This window comes from Rhinolophus hipposideros (genome assembly GCF_964194185.1).
Source record: "Rhinolophus hipposideros genome assembly, chromosome: 23".
In the NCBI taxonomy this organism is placed as follows: domain Eukaryota; kingdom Metazoa; phylum Chordata; class Mammalia; order Chiroptera; family Rhinolophidae; genus Rhinolophus; species Rhinolophus hipposideros.
This window is the reverse complement of record NC_138069.1, coordinates 24,434,448-24,452,929: the sequence shown is the minus strand read 5'-3', so window position 1 is coordinate 24,452,929 and position 18,482 is coordinate 24,434,448. Positions and strand designations below refer to the sequence as shown.

Below are 18,482 nucleotides of genomic sequence, written 5' to 3'. Positions count from 1 at the left end.
TCATTACAGAGGTGCATCTAAATTCATACCATTAGCTAAGCTATACTAATATATATATATATATATATATATATATGTATATATATATATATATATATATATATATATATGTATATATAAAATAGCAGGTGTGGGTGAAGTTGGGCCAGCTCTCTCCAACCCCCACCCCCAAATAAAACCTCACCCTGGCAATGATGTTTCTAAAACTGCTTCCACACTCCTGTAGCTCCAACAAACACTTATTATAATCAGAAAACACTGTTCCTGTCTTCCCCAACAAGGATGCAGTATGCTTTATATCAATGGAAACCTCTTTAAAATGTTTATACGGTGACATGCCAAATGGTCCTCAATCTCCCTTCATCTGGCCCTGGAATTAATGAGAATATTGCAGACTGAAACTTTTTTCTTGTTCCCAAAGGTAAAAATTAATAGACTTAAAAATAGACAAAAAGTTTAAGATTTCCCATAATACGGAAACCGTATTGTAAACCAACTGTTTCCTACCCTTGTCCCCCATCACCACATAGCCAATTCCTTCTTTGCCCCTGAAAGATTCAAATCAGGGATATTAAAAAAGACCTCTAGAATGGAGAGATGTTCAAACAAATATAGTGAAATAGTAATTGTATATTTGAGATGGATAATAGAGATAGTCACTGTAAAATTCTTTCATTTTGCCCTCGATTTCCTCAGAGTCTCAATTTTTCTTTCTCTAGTTGAGCTTAAAGGTTTTCCTAGCTGTGAACTTTTTTTCTAAAGGCCACTTCACCAGGTGTCTGTTAACTGCAAGAAAAAAAAAAAAACAGGCCTTCCCCCAGATTCTAGGATGGTCCCACTCTACATCTCATCCTCTCAGCTTTCCTCCCTAAACCCATCTGAAGTTTTCCTAGTACAGTGGAAAGGGCACTAGATTTGAGGTAGGAGGCTGAGATGTAGCTACCGAAGGCGTTATTCTGAACAAGACCATTACCTCTCTTGCCCTCAATCTCTTTATGTATTTGCGGATAGTAATATCCACACCACAGGTACAATGTCTAGATAAAATAACATGAAGAGTGTTAACTCCACCCCCTCATCGTAAACTGTAAAGCATTCTCATTATTATCTATTGTCACAATTCCTCTGAAATTCTTATCACTTCTTCCTGTTTGCCAGAAGAGGTCATCAAAGAGCTTTCTTTTGGAATTGAGACAGGATCCAAGGCCAAATCCACCTGCCCTACTGAGTGGCCGACAGTGACATATCATGGATCCCCTCACTGGTGAATTACTCCATGCTTGCTGCAGAGCTTGTACGTGCATTTAAAAGACCTAAATTCTAGTCAATTTCACTTATCAAGCACCTACATCCCTTTTTCCCAGATATTTTAATAGAAGGCACCATATGACGCTCTGCAATTAGTTGTAGACTAGTAACGAATTGTGAATAAAACTTGAATTTATCACGATACTGCTATTGAGCACCCACTGTATGTCAGTCTCTTTAAATTATGTAATTTAATTCCCGCAATAGCTCTGATCTTATTTCTCATTTTATAGTTTAGGAAAATTAGGCTCTGGAAGTTTATTTTACCAGCCCAAGTCAAAGCCTTGCCCAAGTTTGGCCATGATTCTATAGACAACGGGAAGCTAAGTTTTAGAAAAAGGCATGGCATGTGTTTACCTCTTCTACTAATATGTTTTTGACCTTCAACAAATTATTTCACCCTGTGACCTTAAGTCACCCACCTGTAAAAAGCTCTATCTTCCCAAATTGCTGAGTAGTTTGTCATTAAAAAGCAACAGAGATAAGACATTTGTTCATTTTAACTTAAATCTTTTAACTACTGATAAAAAACATGGACCTTTTTGCCTAGGTACATTTCCAATATACAAACATGTCATCTATAATCTATTAAATGTCAGAGAATACTAACTTTTGTAGTAGTATTAGACGGGAAATCAAATATCTCGATCAAGAACCAAACAAGACAATCCTTGGTCTTCCTCTTCTCAGACCTTGGTCATAAACAATACAAATCTATCAGCCCACTTACTGATCCAGTTTTTGGTATAGGAAGGATTTAGAGTTGGTATGGGGCCATTTTCTAGCTATGTATCACTGTCGAGAGTGAAAGGAGCAAACAACAGGGCAGGGTGGGAATGGATCCCATCTGGACGACAGTGAGGACACACATCTTGTCAATTGTCCAGCATGAGATCACAGTGTGCCTGGAAAGGCTTGGATGTGGCTGGAATCAAGAGTAAGGACTAAACCTTTTCTGGAAATCTTTCCTAAGTCTAAAAATCCCTTTAAAACATTCACTCAACTAAGAACCTACAACAAACAATTCAAGGCACAGGAACCAAAGATAAGCACTGCCCCTAACTACAGAACTTAAAATTTGGTCAAGGGAGATGTGATATGGACATGAATAACTAATTCAAAGGAAGATGTGGTAACAGAGGCAGAGACAGAATTCAGAGGAGAAATTGAGTCTCACAGGAAGAATCCAAGAGTTCTTGGAGGACAGGAAGTTGACCTCAGACTGTAAACGAAAGGTTCCTTTCCATAGCAGTTGACTATCTGGATTTATGTAATTGTGGTGGTTTCACCCACCTTTCAAAAGGTTAAACACCGGTAACTACTGCCCCCAAGCAGGTGTTCAGGTAAAGGGAACACCTCTTTATACCATTGAAATCAGAGTATTAAAAGTGTCTGTGTGACCAATGTTCCAGTAAAAAGGGGCCTTCTGATGACTACCCCCATCCAAGCTCTGGAAATGATGAGGGAAAATGAAATCACAGGGAAATGTATGGATGGACATTATCACACACATACATACACCTGCTGCTTGTCTCCAAATCCTCTTGTTCTTGACTTAATCCCCTAGGTGACTTCATGTGTACAAACGAGGCCAGACCAGTTCACGGGACAAGGCCTCTGCTCACATGTCCTAGGACCCACTGGGCCTCATCCATCTCTTCAGCTGCATCCCAAGCTTGGCCTTTGGCATAACAGGACCATAAGCTAGGAAGTGATCCCAGGAATGTCTTAGCCACTGCTGCCAGCCATGGCCACTCCTGAATAGCTCTGGACGCTGGTAAGAGGAGTGGCAATCTAAATGGACTCTGTTTAGTGCCCTCCCGTCAGGGGCAGTGTCTCCAGGTACCTGCTATGTATTTGCCTTTGGGTGATTTTGCAAACTGTCCCAGCCTGGAGAAAGCAGCTGAGCCTTTCAGGGTTTCAGTCAGAAGCTGAAGTTCTGGGAGGTCTCAATAATTAGTGGCAGACCCAGAACTAGAATATATACTCTTTCCGGTTTTTCTATCAGCTTTGTTTTTAACCTCCCTACATCTGCCTGTCATCCATCTCCCTATTACGACAAGGCAGCGTACCATGAAAAGCAGGGCATCAGAATAAAACAGTCTCTTTTCTTACAATGTAGGAGGGGATAACAGAAATGCCGAAATGATTACTAAGGAGGAATGTTAAGAAATATGTAACAGACGGGAGGGTGCCATGAAGCGGGCAAAAAATTAATCATGTAACATTTCAAGGCATAGGGGCCCACTTGGGCAGTAGTACCTTAAAGAACAGACGAGATTTTGACAGATGGCCAAAGAGTATTCCAGCAGACGGAATGTGAACAAAGACATGGAGATAAAACACCAGGGGCACATAGAGAATAGAGACTATCCGTTTAAGTGTAATGAATGGTGGGCATGATTGGAAAGATGGAGTACGTCCCAACCACCATACATGCAGGGTAAGGGGTAAGGGGCAGGACACTGTTGTCAGCCGTTCTCACAGACCAACAGGGCATTCATTCATCCCGCGACAGGCACGGCAGCTCATAACATCTCCTTTCTATTAGCTGACGCTTCCAGCCTAATTCAGATTGTCCTGTCCTTATTTTGGGGGAACTTACCTTTTCCTTCATCTTAGGAACAGTACCCACTAGAAATTCACATCTTCAAGGATATCAACTAAACCCAACAAGTAGTAAGCATTTAGTTTGTGTGTGTGTGTGGGGGGGGGGGTGACAGCAGTGTGGTAGTTATAATTCTACATTGAGACCACTGTTCTACAGTGATTCTGAAAAACTTAACTTCCAGAGCTCTCTCTTTGTGTCAAATAGCAAGCCAATACTTAGTACAATGCAGGGATTTCTACAGGAGAGCTTGTGGTCCAAATACTATTACCTTTTGTTGAGCTGAATTATTAAACAGAGCTGGCCTGGAAGAAAAGTATAATCTAGCATGTCCTTTTTATTCTCAGTTAACATCTGAAATGACTTCTCCAATTTAGACAGCATCTCTCTATTCAAAGCAAGAAATCATGTCCATGGAGAAAAAGAGGGTATGGAAAAAACCACCAAATGTGGAATTAAAAAAAAAAAGACAAAATGTAACCGATTTTTCATCAACTCATTGCGCGGTGGAATGAGCATAAAAAGAACAGTTTCTTTCAGAATGATTTACCTTTCCTGGGTAAATTCTCTAGACATAATATTGTAGGGAAAGAGGTTAGTATTACCTACCCTAGTAAATGAAAGATTGGCCCAAATCTTTTTTGAAAGTGGTGCCTACATATCAAAGTAGTATTCTAAACTCAAATTTTTTTCACATTAGGCATATTTCTACCTCATTTAAAGGTTTACTCTAATTTAGCCTGAATAGTATGTAAGAAGCTAAAAAACTGGATGTTCCCACAATGCATTTCAGAGCATTACACTTAAATTTTATACTATGAATTTAAAATTCATACTATCTCTTATTTTAATGGTTCAATTTTCCAATGCTTAATCCATTAAAATATTTTCAGCACTAATAAGTTAAAATGAGCGAATTAAATCCCAAAGGGGTGCAAGTTGCTACCTAGTCTATCAGACATAGATAAAATGCCTGCCTACCCAGTGTGATTCTTGCGTATTAGACAATAGTGCAAAAAGATCTTTAAAAAAAAAAAAAAAAAGAGTTACACAGCCAAGTTCTACTTCAAGACAAACACAGCAGGGACCTCAGAGGCTTTCAATGTCAGTCTGAAAAACTAGATACAATGCACAATACACATCTGCAAGTGCTGTAATTAGACTTGAAAGGTATATACAATGTGCACACAGTGACCAAGACAAAACCCTTAATACCTTTGAGCCCTCTAGGTAAGATTGCCAAAGGGTGCCCATGTCTCATTGTCTGGATCTTTGTCACAATCAACCTGTTGGCTAAAATCACTTATCTAGAACTGATGCAAATTACTGCGATGTAAATAACTCGTGTCATTTCAGGGAAGAGGCTGGCACAAGACTGAAAAGGGCAGTGACGGCTCCCTTTCTCGATCTTCAAACATGCCCAAGTACTTCCAAATCACAAATTATTTGGTCCTCTCTCCCAGGAAGACCATTTCCAGAGACCTCATTCTCAAACTTGACTGGCCCAGGGAACCCACGGGAGGAGACCGATTTGCCTTGCAGCCATAGTTGTGAACACGCTGGAGCCATGGTTGGAAACTGGCCCATAATGAGATGAACAGACCTAGTGATATCCAGTTTATAGCTAAGAAAACATTTGTGACAAAGCAGTGTTAGATGGATTTCAAACACTCCAAACTAAGTTAAAACGTTATCAAACAAAGGCTGTCAGTCACTGGGTAAAAGGGTATTTACATGATTTATCTTAGACTTAGTACATTTTTTTTGACTCGATTATCCACTAAGATGGGCCAGTTTCTGCCAATAGAACCAGAGTGCAATCTCAAGAGTCTCACCCCAGCCTTGCCAAAGCAAATGATTTCTGCATTAACTGGCAGTCATCTCCAAAAGACTCACCCTTTATGTTTTCCCCCATTGCACTCCTTTAGATATTTGCACAAAAGACCTACCCTTTGTCTTAAAAGTTGCCTCATTTGATGTTTAGGCAGAAAAGCAAATCCCATGTTATGATTCTTCTGCAAGTGATTTTACATTTCCTTTTTTCCCAAAAAAGGGTAGCTGCCAACTTAAATATGTCTTGACACACAGGGGTACAAGTTCAATGTGAACTTGCAGCAGCTCCAGGGGATGTTACCTGAAACAGCACACTTTGCTTCCTTACACTTACTATTCAGTCATTTGAACCCCAAAGAACAGAAGGGCACTGTGTAATTCTTCAGGTCACAATGCCAGAGCACTGTGGAGTCTGATACAGGTAAGACCACTGGAAGTTACAATTCTGTGATTCCAACACTTTAGGGAGCTGTAAACTACTATACACTGGGCTGGGCAGTGTTAGTTAAGCTACCAAGTGCTTCATCAGCTATGATGGAAGAGGTTCAAGATGACTCATACTTCCACATAAGAGACTACAAAAGTCACAAGCCCACAGAGCAGTAACTGACAGCTAGCCAAAGTAGAAGAGAGTTCTAAAGTAGCCTGGGGACATCTTAAACAATTAATTGGCCTGGAAAACTGGGTCGGAATTACTCACAAAGCTCCTCATCCTTTCCCAGAAGAAAATGTGATAGTATGTCTTTTATATGGAAATTTCTTTGTATATATGTATAAACTTGGTATGGCCTTAATGCTGCAGTTAAGGATTTGTTTGGCTACCACCTTAAGCAGCGTGTTAAGCAATCGCTTCCTTAATATAACATTTTTACTTCTTACAGGACTCTTAACCTTGACCAACCAAATCCCTTTTACCCCTTACTCTTCCTCCGTTTTTGCATGAAGTCATAAAAGTTACGGCAATTATTTTCTGGCTTGTAAAAAAAAAATCTATTTCTGCAGTTTGAAGATGGAATGTAAAATTTCTGTGATACATGTATATAAAAATATATTTATTGAACCATCCATATACACATATCCATGCTGATTCCAATGGAAAAAAATTAAAAGTTTTCTGAAATTTTCTCTGTGATTCATAGTCGTTACTACTCAACCAACTTTATGTGAGAGAACTTTTGAAGTCTTGCAATTGCCCCAGAGAGAAACCTACATATAATCTGGAAAACACCATTTCACTTAAGACTTTATGTTATTCATTCAAGAAATATTTATTGATATGTGTGCTATGGGAGATACAATGATGACTCAAGACACATCCTGCCCATAAGGGGCTTACAGTCTAATAGGGGAGATAGAACACATACGTGGGTACATAGTCAGAGCTATGCTTCAGTAAGATGAATGTAATATTGGGTATAATGTAGGCTGAGGCGAGAAGAGGTCAAGGAAGCGGAGAGGCCACTAAAGTTACCTAGGCGAGAAGAAGAGATCTGAAAAGACTGTTGAGGTAGAACTGACAGGACTTAGCTGGAGCATGGAGGTGGGGAATAAGAAAAAGGGAAGCGGGTAATTTAAGACTTGGTGCATGGGTGACGTGAGCTGAGAGAACAATGGAATAGGTTTGTGGAAAAATGAAAATTGGCACATACAATTCATCTGCATAGAAACAAAGTGCCTGGGACATAATGGACACAGCCAGAAAGAAATGACTAGTGACTTCCTCCCTCCTCTGCCCATCCCTCAAATTTCCCCACAATCCCCTCCATTATGAAATGTCATAGTGCCTAAAACTTATTCAATTAAGTCCTATTTCTATGTATGCCTCCCTTGTGAGGATGAAAACAAATACATTCATTTGCTCAACTCAATGAGTCGTCGTGGAAGGACTCTTTCGTATCCGTTACTGTACCTTCTGGTGAGTACAGGGGTTAATCCCCCAATCCTGGTCCCCTAGGAGCTTATGGTCTCATAAGGTAGTAAAACAGATATAGGTCATTCTAATTCTAGGTTGAAGGGGTAAGTTATGAGCTAGGAGAAAGGTATAAAGTGCTCTAGGAACATTTTTGTAAAAATGAAGGTTGGGACAGAATCTCAAACAGGAAGGACAATGCGGAAGGGAAGATGAGAATGAATTTGTTCCTCACTTCAAATTCTGGCCAGATCAATCCCCAAAAGGGGGTTTCACATTCCTGTTGCCAATCTTCTCTCCTATGGAAAAAAAAATTAGCTCTTGAACTGGGTCTTCAAAAAAATGACTTCGATGGCAAGGGATTTAGGTGTTGGGTGCAGATGCAAGTCTATCTTCAGGGAAGAGAGAAGGCACTTGAAGCCCCGAGTCAGCAATGCCTGGCTTATTAGAGGAACCGGAAGTTGTTCAGCATGCCTGGAGCATCACTTCCATAAGGACGGGAGAAATCACTGGAAAGGAAGATTAGGACCCCAATCCATACACGGCACTGCCAGGTACTGAACAGGTACATGCCTAAGACCAAATTGCTGCCCCTTAGGAGCTTACAGTTATAACAATACAAGGTGGAGAAAGCACCACAATGTACAGAATGCAAAACACTGACGGATTCAGAAGATTACAGCTGAGTTTCAGCTATTAACACATTAGGATACCCGATAGCTTTCTGACAGCTAGTAGTAAACCCATCCCTGAGAGGAGCACAAGTTGCCATCCTCAGACAGCAGGCCCTGTTAGAAGTGGGCATGGAGACAGTTCTAAGAAAACAGAAAACCTGGGTCTGAAAACTAAGCTACAGAAGCTCCTTCCCTTCTTTCCCCACATCCTGAGCGTTAACAGCTACGGCTTCCTACAGTGAACCAAGGACAGACTGGTGATGCCTGAAGGTGCTCCATGCTATGTCTACAAGCCAATTTGGGACTCTGTACTAGTCATTCTCTGAGCCGTCTGTCTTGAAAAATGAAGAGGTTGTGTAAATCACTTTAGTCCTTTTTCCAGCATTAACTTTCTATTATTCAAAGAATTCTAGAAGCCCCTCCTGTCTTTTGTAGTAATAATCAGAACAGGAAAAAGGTTTTAAGGAAAGATTCTGTTGTTTCTCCCTTAAAATTATGATTTTTTCCCCCACATAAATCACAAATGATTCCTACACCATCGGCTAAGTTCCACCTCAATCCCCCCTTGTTCAAAATCTAACATCTACCTATATGAACTTATTTTTAACATGATGTGTTCTACATAGTCTACTTAAGTGTGCACTGAATCTTTAAAGAAAGGAAGTCCTTCTCCCTACTTCCTTATGCCAGCTTCTCGGTATAACGTCTTCATTTAAAAGGGCCAAATCAGTGTACACACACACGTAACAAAAACATTTAAGAATTTTAACCAAATCCGAAGTCGAACAGGTGACATCAAAGCTTGGGGAAAGTATATCAGTAACCAAACTGTTTAATTATAGCAATAGTCAAAACTGTTTATATCCAGATTAAATGACATTATCATCCCTGTAATTGCTACCAAAAGTAGGGGAAACTTCCCATAAGTGGGTTTATGAAAACTACTTGTTAAAATAATTCAACAGGAAATTTTTGGTAAACATTCCTTAATTTGTTTAAGAAACTAAGATACGTTGGACGGACACAAGTCCTTCAAGAATCTGTGACACCAGCCACATTTCAAAGTATGAACTATGTATGGATCTCTGTAGGTGGCCAGGTCACGTGGTTTATGGACGTTAAGAGTGGAACTGACCCTCCAACCCGATTTTCTTCTCACAGGGAACTAAAAGAACATGACCAGGTTCAAGTAGAAATTGCAGGATGGAAGACTGTCCAAGGTTTTCGGAACAAGCGATAATCAACAAGCGAACTATCTTGATGCTAAGCCACACATTAGCATAAATCAAAACTAAAACTGGTGGTTCTCGGCCCCCTCTGATCAACTCTACTCATTCAGGCCACGATGAGAAACAGTTTCATGAAAAGTGGGAGCAAAACAGTCTAATTTCAGCATTGTCCTGCGCTAGATACATATTCACTAAAAAGAATGTAAATAAAAGTTGTCTGACACACGCCACCATTGCTCCTTTACTATCATCTCGGAAGAGTCACAAGCCTAGCGATGGTCCCAGAACCTCACACACAGTCTACAAATGCAAGTCCCAAAAGGCATCCGTCCTTCTTTAGTTGTCTAGAGCCACTCGGCCATGACTTGATGAGCAACTTGAACCTACAACCTCATCCCACACGAGACACTGCTAAGTTTCTAACACATTCTTTAAGGTTTCTAAACATTTGTGGAAGACTACCTTTAACTGCCCACTGCCCATTTTTGGTATATTGGGCGGACAGCTAGAAGCCCATATTCAAATAAATGTTGCAGTCGCTTCTGCAGTCGTTGCAGGAGGTTCAAAATTGCTGAACTAAAAGGTCATTTGTGTACAGTTCCTGCGGATTCTTTTAAGTAGCACAAAAATATAACTTCAATATAAAAGATATCTTTTTTCAGTAGGTTTGACAGACGCAATCGTTTATATAAAATAGGCCACTCCGCATAAACAAGGGTCTACAAATGTAAACCTCATGGAAAGAGGGTTTCCATATAGAGTCTAACAGATTGCTGTCTATAAAGTGCCACGTGTTCCACTACATCATAACACTCCACAGGGTTTTCCAATAGGGACGACATAGGAGAGGACGGCAGTTAGAAGCACCGAGTGCAACTGCTGGATAAAGTCACCTGGGTTCTCACGCCACAATAATAGGTTTTATCCACATCCCAATTTCAAGATTGTACCCGATATATTAGCAAACCAGGTAATAATGTAAGAGCAAGCTATGATTACTGTGTCTCTACATAGTCTGCAGATCAAAAGCCCTATAAAGTCAATGTTTACTTATCTCGTTTACCCTAAAGGAAATGGAGAACACAAAGGCTAACCTTGTTATCAATGTTTGGAAACAGGCTGGGGTCTCTGTACTGTAGTCAAGTCCTATTAGTATGCCATTCAAATGTAAATAAGTAGGCGTCTGGTTCTGGGGGGAGGGGGGAAGCATCAGTTTTGGAGGCCAATCTGCTCTTGCTACATGGATGTCTTGGAGGCCTGGTCAAGTAACTGCTCTGATGCCATATCTTCGTCATCTATTTGGGGAAAATAGCACCTAACCCACAGAGTCCTTGTGAAAATAATTAGTTTTCTGACCTAAAACTAAAGTGCAATTCAACTAATGCTGTGGTAACCTACTCATTCAAAGCCAAACAATTACTTTTGGATTATCCATTTCACGGTTCCCCAGCATAGCTCAAAAAGTCGAGAGCACAGGAACACACAGTAAAGCCCAACTTTACCATAAAAGCAAACAAAAGTGTTTTTCTAAGTCCCAAAGTCTATTTATTTTCAACAGGTCTTAAAGGACTAAGACCCACTGAACCAAACTAATCTCACCTAGTGTGATACTACCGTATTTCCCCGAAAATAAGACCTAACCAGAAAACAAGCCCTAGCATGACTTTTCAGGATGACGTCCCCTGAAAATAAGCCCTACTGTGTCTTTTGGAGCAAAAATTAATTAAGACCGGTCTTATTTTCAGCAAAATACAGTAGGTAAATAAATGGGTGAAGGGTGCTAAGCTCAATAGAAAAGATCTGTACACTGGGTCATTCCTACAGATGAAAAATGGTATTTTAAAATCTGAAAAGGTTTAATGTGATAAACTGATGCTGTCTATAGAACAATCTTGCCCTAACCTATTTTATTTTCACTTTCTACCTGTGTGAACATATCTCTATAGTATCACGTTTATTCCATCAACAGTAATATAAAAAATGATATTGGGATCATTGGTAGTGTTAACCATGATGCTAAATCCTATTTAGAAAGTCCAATGTTGTTCAAAACTCCACAATCATCCCAATTCTGATGAGCTGAAATTACTGAAGCAAACTTTTGTTTTCTGAAATTATGCAGTAATTCCCTGCAGCAAGTTACAAGCAGCATCTAGCATACTGCTACCACCTCTCCAACATTTTTTTAAAACCACACAATTGGTACAAATGAAGGAAAATGAGATTACTTGCGGATGTTGCTGTAATTCCTGAACGAGATTTCTATTTGCTGATTCATTTACTGTATTTATCTGAGGCTTTATGTCAAAGGAATGAGTCTTCAACTCGAGTTGCTCTAATCCACTACTCCGCCCACCATGTCTTACAGGAGTAGGGACTGTTCCTGTTGTCAAGGCAGTTGATTCATTTCTACAAACATTTGACATAGTTGACCCCCACTCACTAAATGCCAAAGACAGTGTCTTCTCTCCGATCTCACATTTTTTCCAAGTGTTCTCTGGATAGAGGAACTGCCCCAAGTTGGGTATCACTGCATCAGTGAATGCCTTTAAAATCTCTGAGTAAGAAAAACTCCTTTTTTGAAATGTATGGTTTAGTATTCACCTGTGAAAAATGATTTCTAGGTTATCCATAATTTACCACCTTACAGCTACTGCAAAAATAACTCAGGCTGTTTCTTCTTTCCACCACAAGCTTAATATAAGCTACAGAAGTACAAGCTGCATTTCTTCCAATTATCACTGGCCTGGGCAAATGAAGTGGTTACCAAGTAATTATTTAAACTCACCCCAAAAACAGCCATGTGACTGTTATGTAAGTTTCTTTACGTAAAAGAGATATTGCCAGTTTTCAAATATTTGAGGTACTGAGGACCAAGTGATAACATCAAACTTCATTTTAGTTTAAGGCTACACCCTTCAGCAAACCTAGTTTCCCAGTAACAGCAAAACAAACAAAACATTCCTGTTCCTACTCATATACTATCCTCAAACAACACTCCAAAAGATGAACACTGTTAAGAAAAAAATAAATAAGTTAAATTTGACAACCTCGTTGCCCCTCAATTCGTAATGACAAGTTTTCACACAAAGTCTTGCTTCACAAACGTGTAAACAAAACCTTCACCCACTTCACACACAGCACTCAACAAACAACATACTATGTAAAACGAGTATTAGTCTATATTGCCAGATTACATTTTCTTCCAGAAATATTTTAATAAAAATTGGCCATTTCCAAGAAACACCCACTGCATGCCCATCAATAAAAAGAGAACCGTGACAAAACAGAAAATTTACCATATGGCTATGATTTAAAGGAAAAAAACTAGCAGACACGCAAGCACATCAGCAAAGTCCAATATTAACATCACATTCCTTCTCGTGGGCTATGATTAGGATTCTAAACAGATACGGAAATAAAACTTAGTACAAACACTGAACTAAATGATGTAGGTCCAAGGACCCCTATAAAAGCATCTGTCCTTAAAGGCGTTCCAGTTGGAGACTCGGTTTCAGAATAAGGCATAACAAATGAATAGAAGACATACAAGGTAAAAGAGGCAGTCTATGATTCCCAACACACTTTGAACCTGAAAAAACAAATCTAGACTTTTTTTATTATTATTATTTGTCATTAAACAATTGCCAAGACTGGAATCAAAGATAAATAGAAGGCACAACAGTTTTGCTCTGGTTTTGTGTTATTGGGATTGGAGGGAGGGTGCGATTTTTGTGTTTGTTTTGTGTACAAATACAAATTAAACACAAAAACAGTGTACTTCAAAAAAACCCCTAACAATTCAAGAAAAGTATATCAGTTGCATTTTAGACATTTAAAACCTAATCTCACGATTTAAATTTCAATACTAAAAACAGTCAGTTGTAGAATCATTTTGTGATCATATATCAAAAGAAGAAAAACTCTAACAACACGTTTTATTATCAGTTTTTAACCATACCAGTGAAAATCAAAGTTGTCAATTTTTCCAGTAGCAGTTTCTCCACACCAGAACGTAGTCATGACTCTCAAAGAAGAAACAATTTGGGTTTTTCCTGCCTTCAAAATGTTTATCAAATCCTGTATTTCTCAAAGGCTTTTTTGAAACACGTATAAAACAAGTAAGAAATATTCCAATGAATGAACATACCAAATGTCAGTAATAAGCAAGACACATTCCTTTGGGGAAATGGCTGTTAAAAAAAAAAAAAATCCAGTCTGTATATGCAAAGCAAGGAAGTTCAGTCTTTTTTTTTTCTTCTTTAAAAATCCATTTTTCCTAAAATATCATTCCACAAAATTGGAAGTGAAGGACTAAAATGTGAGGAGAGGGAAGGGAGGGAGGAGAACACACACCATTAACACAAAAAGTAAAATTATACAAACTCAAGCAGTTTATAAGAGACCAGGGTCATACTGCAAGATACCAAGGGGTGGTTGAAGAATTCACCATTCTGCAGAAGGGCGGCTTTGTACTGCTGCATGGAGATCAGTGGAGAGCAATTCACTGCCTTGGAGCAATCCCCCTTCCCACTCCAAATCCTGGTTTCTGCACCATGCCTCCTCTCGGGGGACCTCTCATGCCACCACCCAGCCCACCTCGAGGGCCTCCAGGTCCCCGCAGGCGGTTCTCTCGCCGGTCTCCTTCCCGCGCAGCTCGAGTCTTCTTCTCTTCCACATTCAGACGGACCTCACCTCTGAACATGATGGGCTGTAAGAGTCAGGGTGAGCAGACTTAACACAGTGCTGATGGGCTACCAACTAGCAAAGATAAAGTAAAGCCATTATAAAGAACCAGCAACTTACAAATCACCTACATTCTCACAGTTCAGTTTTTGTTTCAAATCCTGAACACATAACGTTCCCATTAACGAATACATGGAAAGGTGGTTAGGTATGCTGGCCAGTTCAAGAGTCCATTTAAGCAGCACAAGTAACTCTCATTGTGCTTATATTAAAGTAAATGTTTTTTTCCCATAGAATTATATAGAGAAGAACTGCCGGGGCAGCCGGATAGCTTAATTAGTTAGAGCACGAGCTCTGAACGACAGGGTTGCCGGTTCGATTCCCACCTGGGCCAGTGAGCTGCACCCTCCACAACTAGATTGAAGACAACGAGCTGCTGGAGGGAAGGTCGGATGGTTCAGTGGGTTAGAGCACGAGCTCTCAACAAGGCTGCTGGTTCAATTCCCACATGGGATGGTGGGCTGTGCCCCCTGCAACTAAGATTGAAAACAGCGACTGGACTTGGAGCTGAGCTGCGCCCTCCACAATTAGACTGAAGGACAGTGACTTGGAGCTCATGGGCCCTGGAGAAACACACTGTTCCCCAATAAAAAAATTTTAAAAAAAGAACTGCCCTTTATCTATGGATTGGGAGGCTTAGACTAAAACCCCATCATCACTCAACGTGGAAAGACTGTACTGCACATATTATTGCAAAGTACACACACATATCTCAAAAACATCACTAAATTCATCTAAATACAATTTAAATAAAACGTTATTTGCCTTAATAGAATTTTGGAAAATACTAAAGATAACATCTTATTAAAAGGACGTCTTTGGCCTTTTTCTTTCACTAAGAAATGAAGTAGAAAACAAAGGGTCACTCAAGACTACAAGGAATCCGATGTGTACTGTACTCCTGTTTTTCTGAAACATTCTTAAAAATACACATATGACAGTACTTATTACACAGAGAAGTGTTCTATATGCTTCATATTTATTATCTCATTTAATCTTCACAACTCTCTGAGGGTTGTTACTAAATCGGTTTTCGAGGCCAGCAAACCAAGGGCTAGGGAGGTTCAGGACCTTCCTTTACTTAGCCCCTGGGTCACAACACGAGTGAGTGATGGAAGAGGAAATGTAAACCGAGGCACTCTGACCAGCTCTGAACCACTACACTACAGCACGTGGAACACGGGTCATCGGCTCATAGAAGCTATTTCTGTACTCATAAAACATTATTGAAGGGAGTATGGTGGACGTCTACCAATACGGTGAGACAGGGAAAAGCAAGCTATATTTGAAGTTGCCAAAGAACAAAGGAGTGGTCTGAAGGTATACACGAAAAAAAAAAAACACACCTTTTTGAACTAATTCTAATATTTTAAATTTGGATTAAACATATTTGTATGTGTACGATTATATATATTTTAACATTTAACCTAAATATAAGTATTTTTTATATTCACACTACATAAATCCTCTCACATGCAATCTGAAACACTGTTCCAGGCAATGTTCTACATACAATGGGAAAAATAAAATTAAAGCCTGAAAGATTCAGGGAAGAGAGGCTGGGGCTGGAGTGTTTTAAAACAGATACGGAAAACATCTCTGAGGAGTTACCAGAAGAGATGAGCGGTATGAATGAAAAAAGGCAGCAGACATACAGCCCCTTCTCTAAGTAAATTTACCGGAAACAATTCTTATGCACGAAGATGCCATGGCTTACCTATGTTCATTAAAAAAAACAAACCCCTTATCTTGGGCAATTAACTAGGAAGTCAGCTATTGGGTCTGACCTTTGGTCTGCTGAGAGTATCATACCCTCTAAGGAATTATGAATTCAAGGCTGCATCAAAAAGGTTGGCCACTGGACCTACTGAACAGTAAATGAGAGTTATCCACAAAGCCTACTGGACATTGCTAGGTTCAGTATTCTGTGGCCTTACTGAAAAAAGCCACTGTTCTCTCATTTCTCAGTGTTGTGCAGGAGATGCTTCACAAAAATAATGATGGGTTTGAAAGACAATGCACATTTTCAGATTAAGGCTCACATGTTATAACCAAAACACATAAAACTTTGTAGTATATCCATTAACACTGTGGAGAACATCAGAAATTCTGGAGAACCTCTGGGAAATGATCTCCAGCATTTCTATTACATGGCTAATAAAATGTGTAGTATTAATTTACAGAGACTGAAAGCACATTAGTGGTTGCCAGGGCTGGGGAGAAGGGGACCAGAAGGGGTACCCGGGGCCGGGAGAGGGGCTGTGTAATGGATAAAGGGGCTGCCTTTTGATGAAACTGTTTTGTAACTAGATAGGCAATGACTGCACAACAATGGGGTTAATAAATGTTACTGAATCATCCATTTTAAAATGGTTCATTCACAATGGTTTTGTGAATTTCACCTCAATTTTTTTAAAAAGTGAGAGGTTTTAAAAAATTCCACACCCATCTCAGTAAATTAACAATTATTTACCCCTTTGTTTTTCTCTACTACTATTGCTACAAAAAGTGTTTTTTGCTAATGAAGATGTGGGAGAAAGGACGAGTTCTTTACGAACTACACAGTAAAACGATTCCAACTCTACAAATACCTCTACTATCGAAAAGGACTCATACTCCTAACAGCAATGTTAATAAAAGTGGATCCAGGAAGGGTGACTCCAAACCCAGACAACTGATAGAATAAAAAGAGAAGCTCCTCATTGTTATACTCAGACAGACAACAGTTATTTACCAAGACTTCCCTGGTCAAACTGGTTCTTACCTTATCTTAGCTAGTAAATTAACATTGTATTTCATCTCCTACAACCAGAAGCCAGCACCAAGAAAAGAAATTTACCTAAACCTCAGTGCACTGGTTACTATTAGTTATTTCATTCTCATCATTCACTTATTCAAAACCTAAGTTATTTAGACACAAGTTTTTTTTAAACTCTCATGTAGCTCTTTTGATAATAATGGCTGAATATGATGTAATATGTTACCCAAACATGTTGGAATAAAGTGCACTTTACATATAAGACACAGCTGTAAGGATGAAGACATTCAAAGAGCCAACATACTCTCTTATTTTAAAAAAATAATCAAGATGAAGAACTGCTTACCCTGTTGCCAAGGACCTTCTGAACAGGCTCAGAATCATCAAACACAACAAAACCAAAATTAGGTAATTTCCCACCACTGTTAATGCGCAGCTCAACCACATTCCCATATTCTGCAAATGAAATACAAATTCGCAAATCACTTATTAGAACATTTTAAATATTACATACACACTGTACAATACTATAGTCTCTAGTCACACGTGGCTACAGAGCACTTGAAATGTGGCTAGTCCAAAGTAAGACATGTCATAAGTGTAAAATACACACAATTTCAAATGTGAATTTTTACATTTTGAAATCAAATTTTAGACACAATAAATTAAATAATTATATATGTGGCTCATCTTCTGTTTCTATTGGGCAGTGCTTCATTAGATAAATCTAGTGTTTAAAACTCAATAACCTACTTTGAAAAAAATCTTTAAGCTCTGATTTGTCCACCTCGTGAGGTAGATTGCCAATGAAAAGTTGGTGACTGTCAGGGTGTCTCACAATTCTTCGGGGTTCAACATCACCTTGCTCACCAGCTTCACGAACTTAAAAAACAAAAACAGCAATGAAAGACAAAGAAGACTCTTTTCAGTTACTGTGGCATTCAATAGTTTTTTCTCTACCCTAAATACAGGTAATTCTATCCACTACAACTTTGTTTTAAATAAATAAATGTCAAGCATCCCCCCAAAACAAACTCTCACCTCAAAATCCCCCAAACTAGGTAAGTCCCCCTTCTGAGCTCTTACTTGGTCTGGGCCCCCTCTGCGGAGGAATATTTACTCGTGGTTCTCGCACCCTTTGATCCCTCTGAGGCCTCTGAGGTGGAACCTGAGATTCAGGCTTAGACTCCGGGCGGGGCTGAAAAATTCGTAAGTTACCTTTTGTGTAAAAACAAAGCAAGCTCACTTTTTTCTCTTATGAAGTTTCTTAGCTGACAATAACGTTTAAACTAGAAAATGACAACTTTCTCTCACACAAAACCATTAAAAACCACCTTCTCTGCTTTATATACCAGTTTCCACATTCTCTAAACCTCTATGGAAACCACATTACATGAAATACAAGTAAATTTCCCTA

At 39.3% G+C, this 18,482-nt stretch overlaps 1 protein-coding gene across 4 annotated transcripts in view; it reads right to left on the bottom strand.

Moving 5' to 3' along the window:
• Nucleotides 1–18,482, bottom strand: part of LOC308491562 (ras GTPase-activating protein-binding protein 1) — a 296,580-nt gene that overhangs the window by 8,507 nt on the left and 269,591 nt on the right. For 3 of the 4 annotated variants that reach the window (XM_081035386.1, XM_081035387.1, XM_081035388.1), the window contains 4 exons: nucleotides 18,152–18,263; nucleotides 17,819–17,947; nucleotides 17,412–17,521; nucleotides 141–14,272 (listed from right to left, as the gene is read on the bottom strand). In XM_081035386.1, the coding sequence (XP_080891512.1) occupies nucleotides 14,066–14,272; nucleotides 17,412–17,521; nucleotides 17,819–17,947; nucleotides 18,152–18,263 (558 nt within the window). In that variant the 3' untranslated portion in view covers nucleotides 141–14,065. Of the gene's footprint in view, nucleotides 1–140; nucleotides 14,273–17,411; nucleotides 17,522–17,818; nucleotides 17,948–18,151; nucleotides 18,264–18,482 lie in introns of those variants that run through there. The other variant, XM_081035381.1, reaches the window with a different exon arrangement.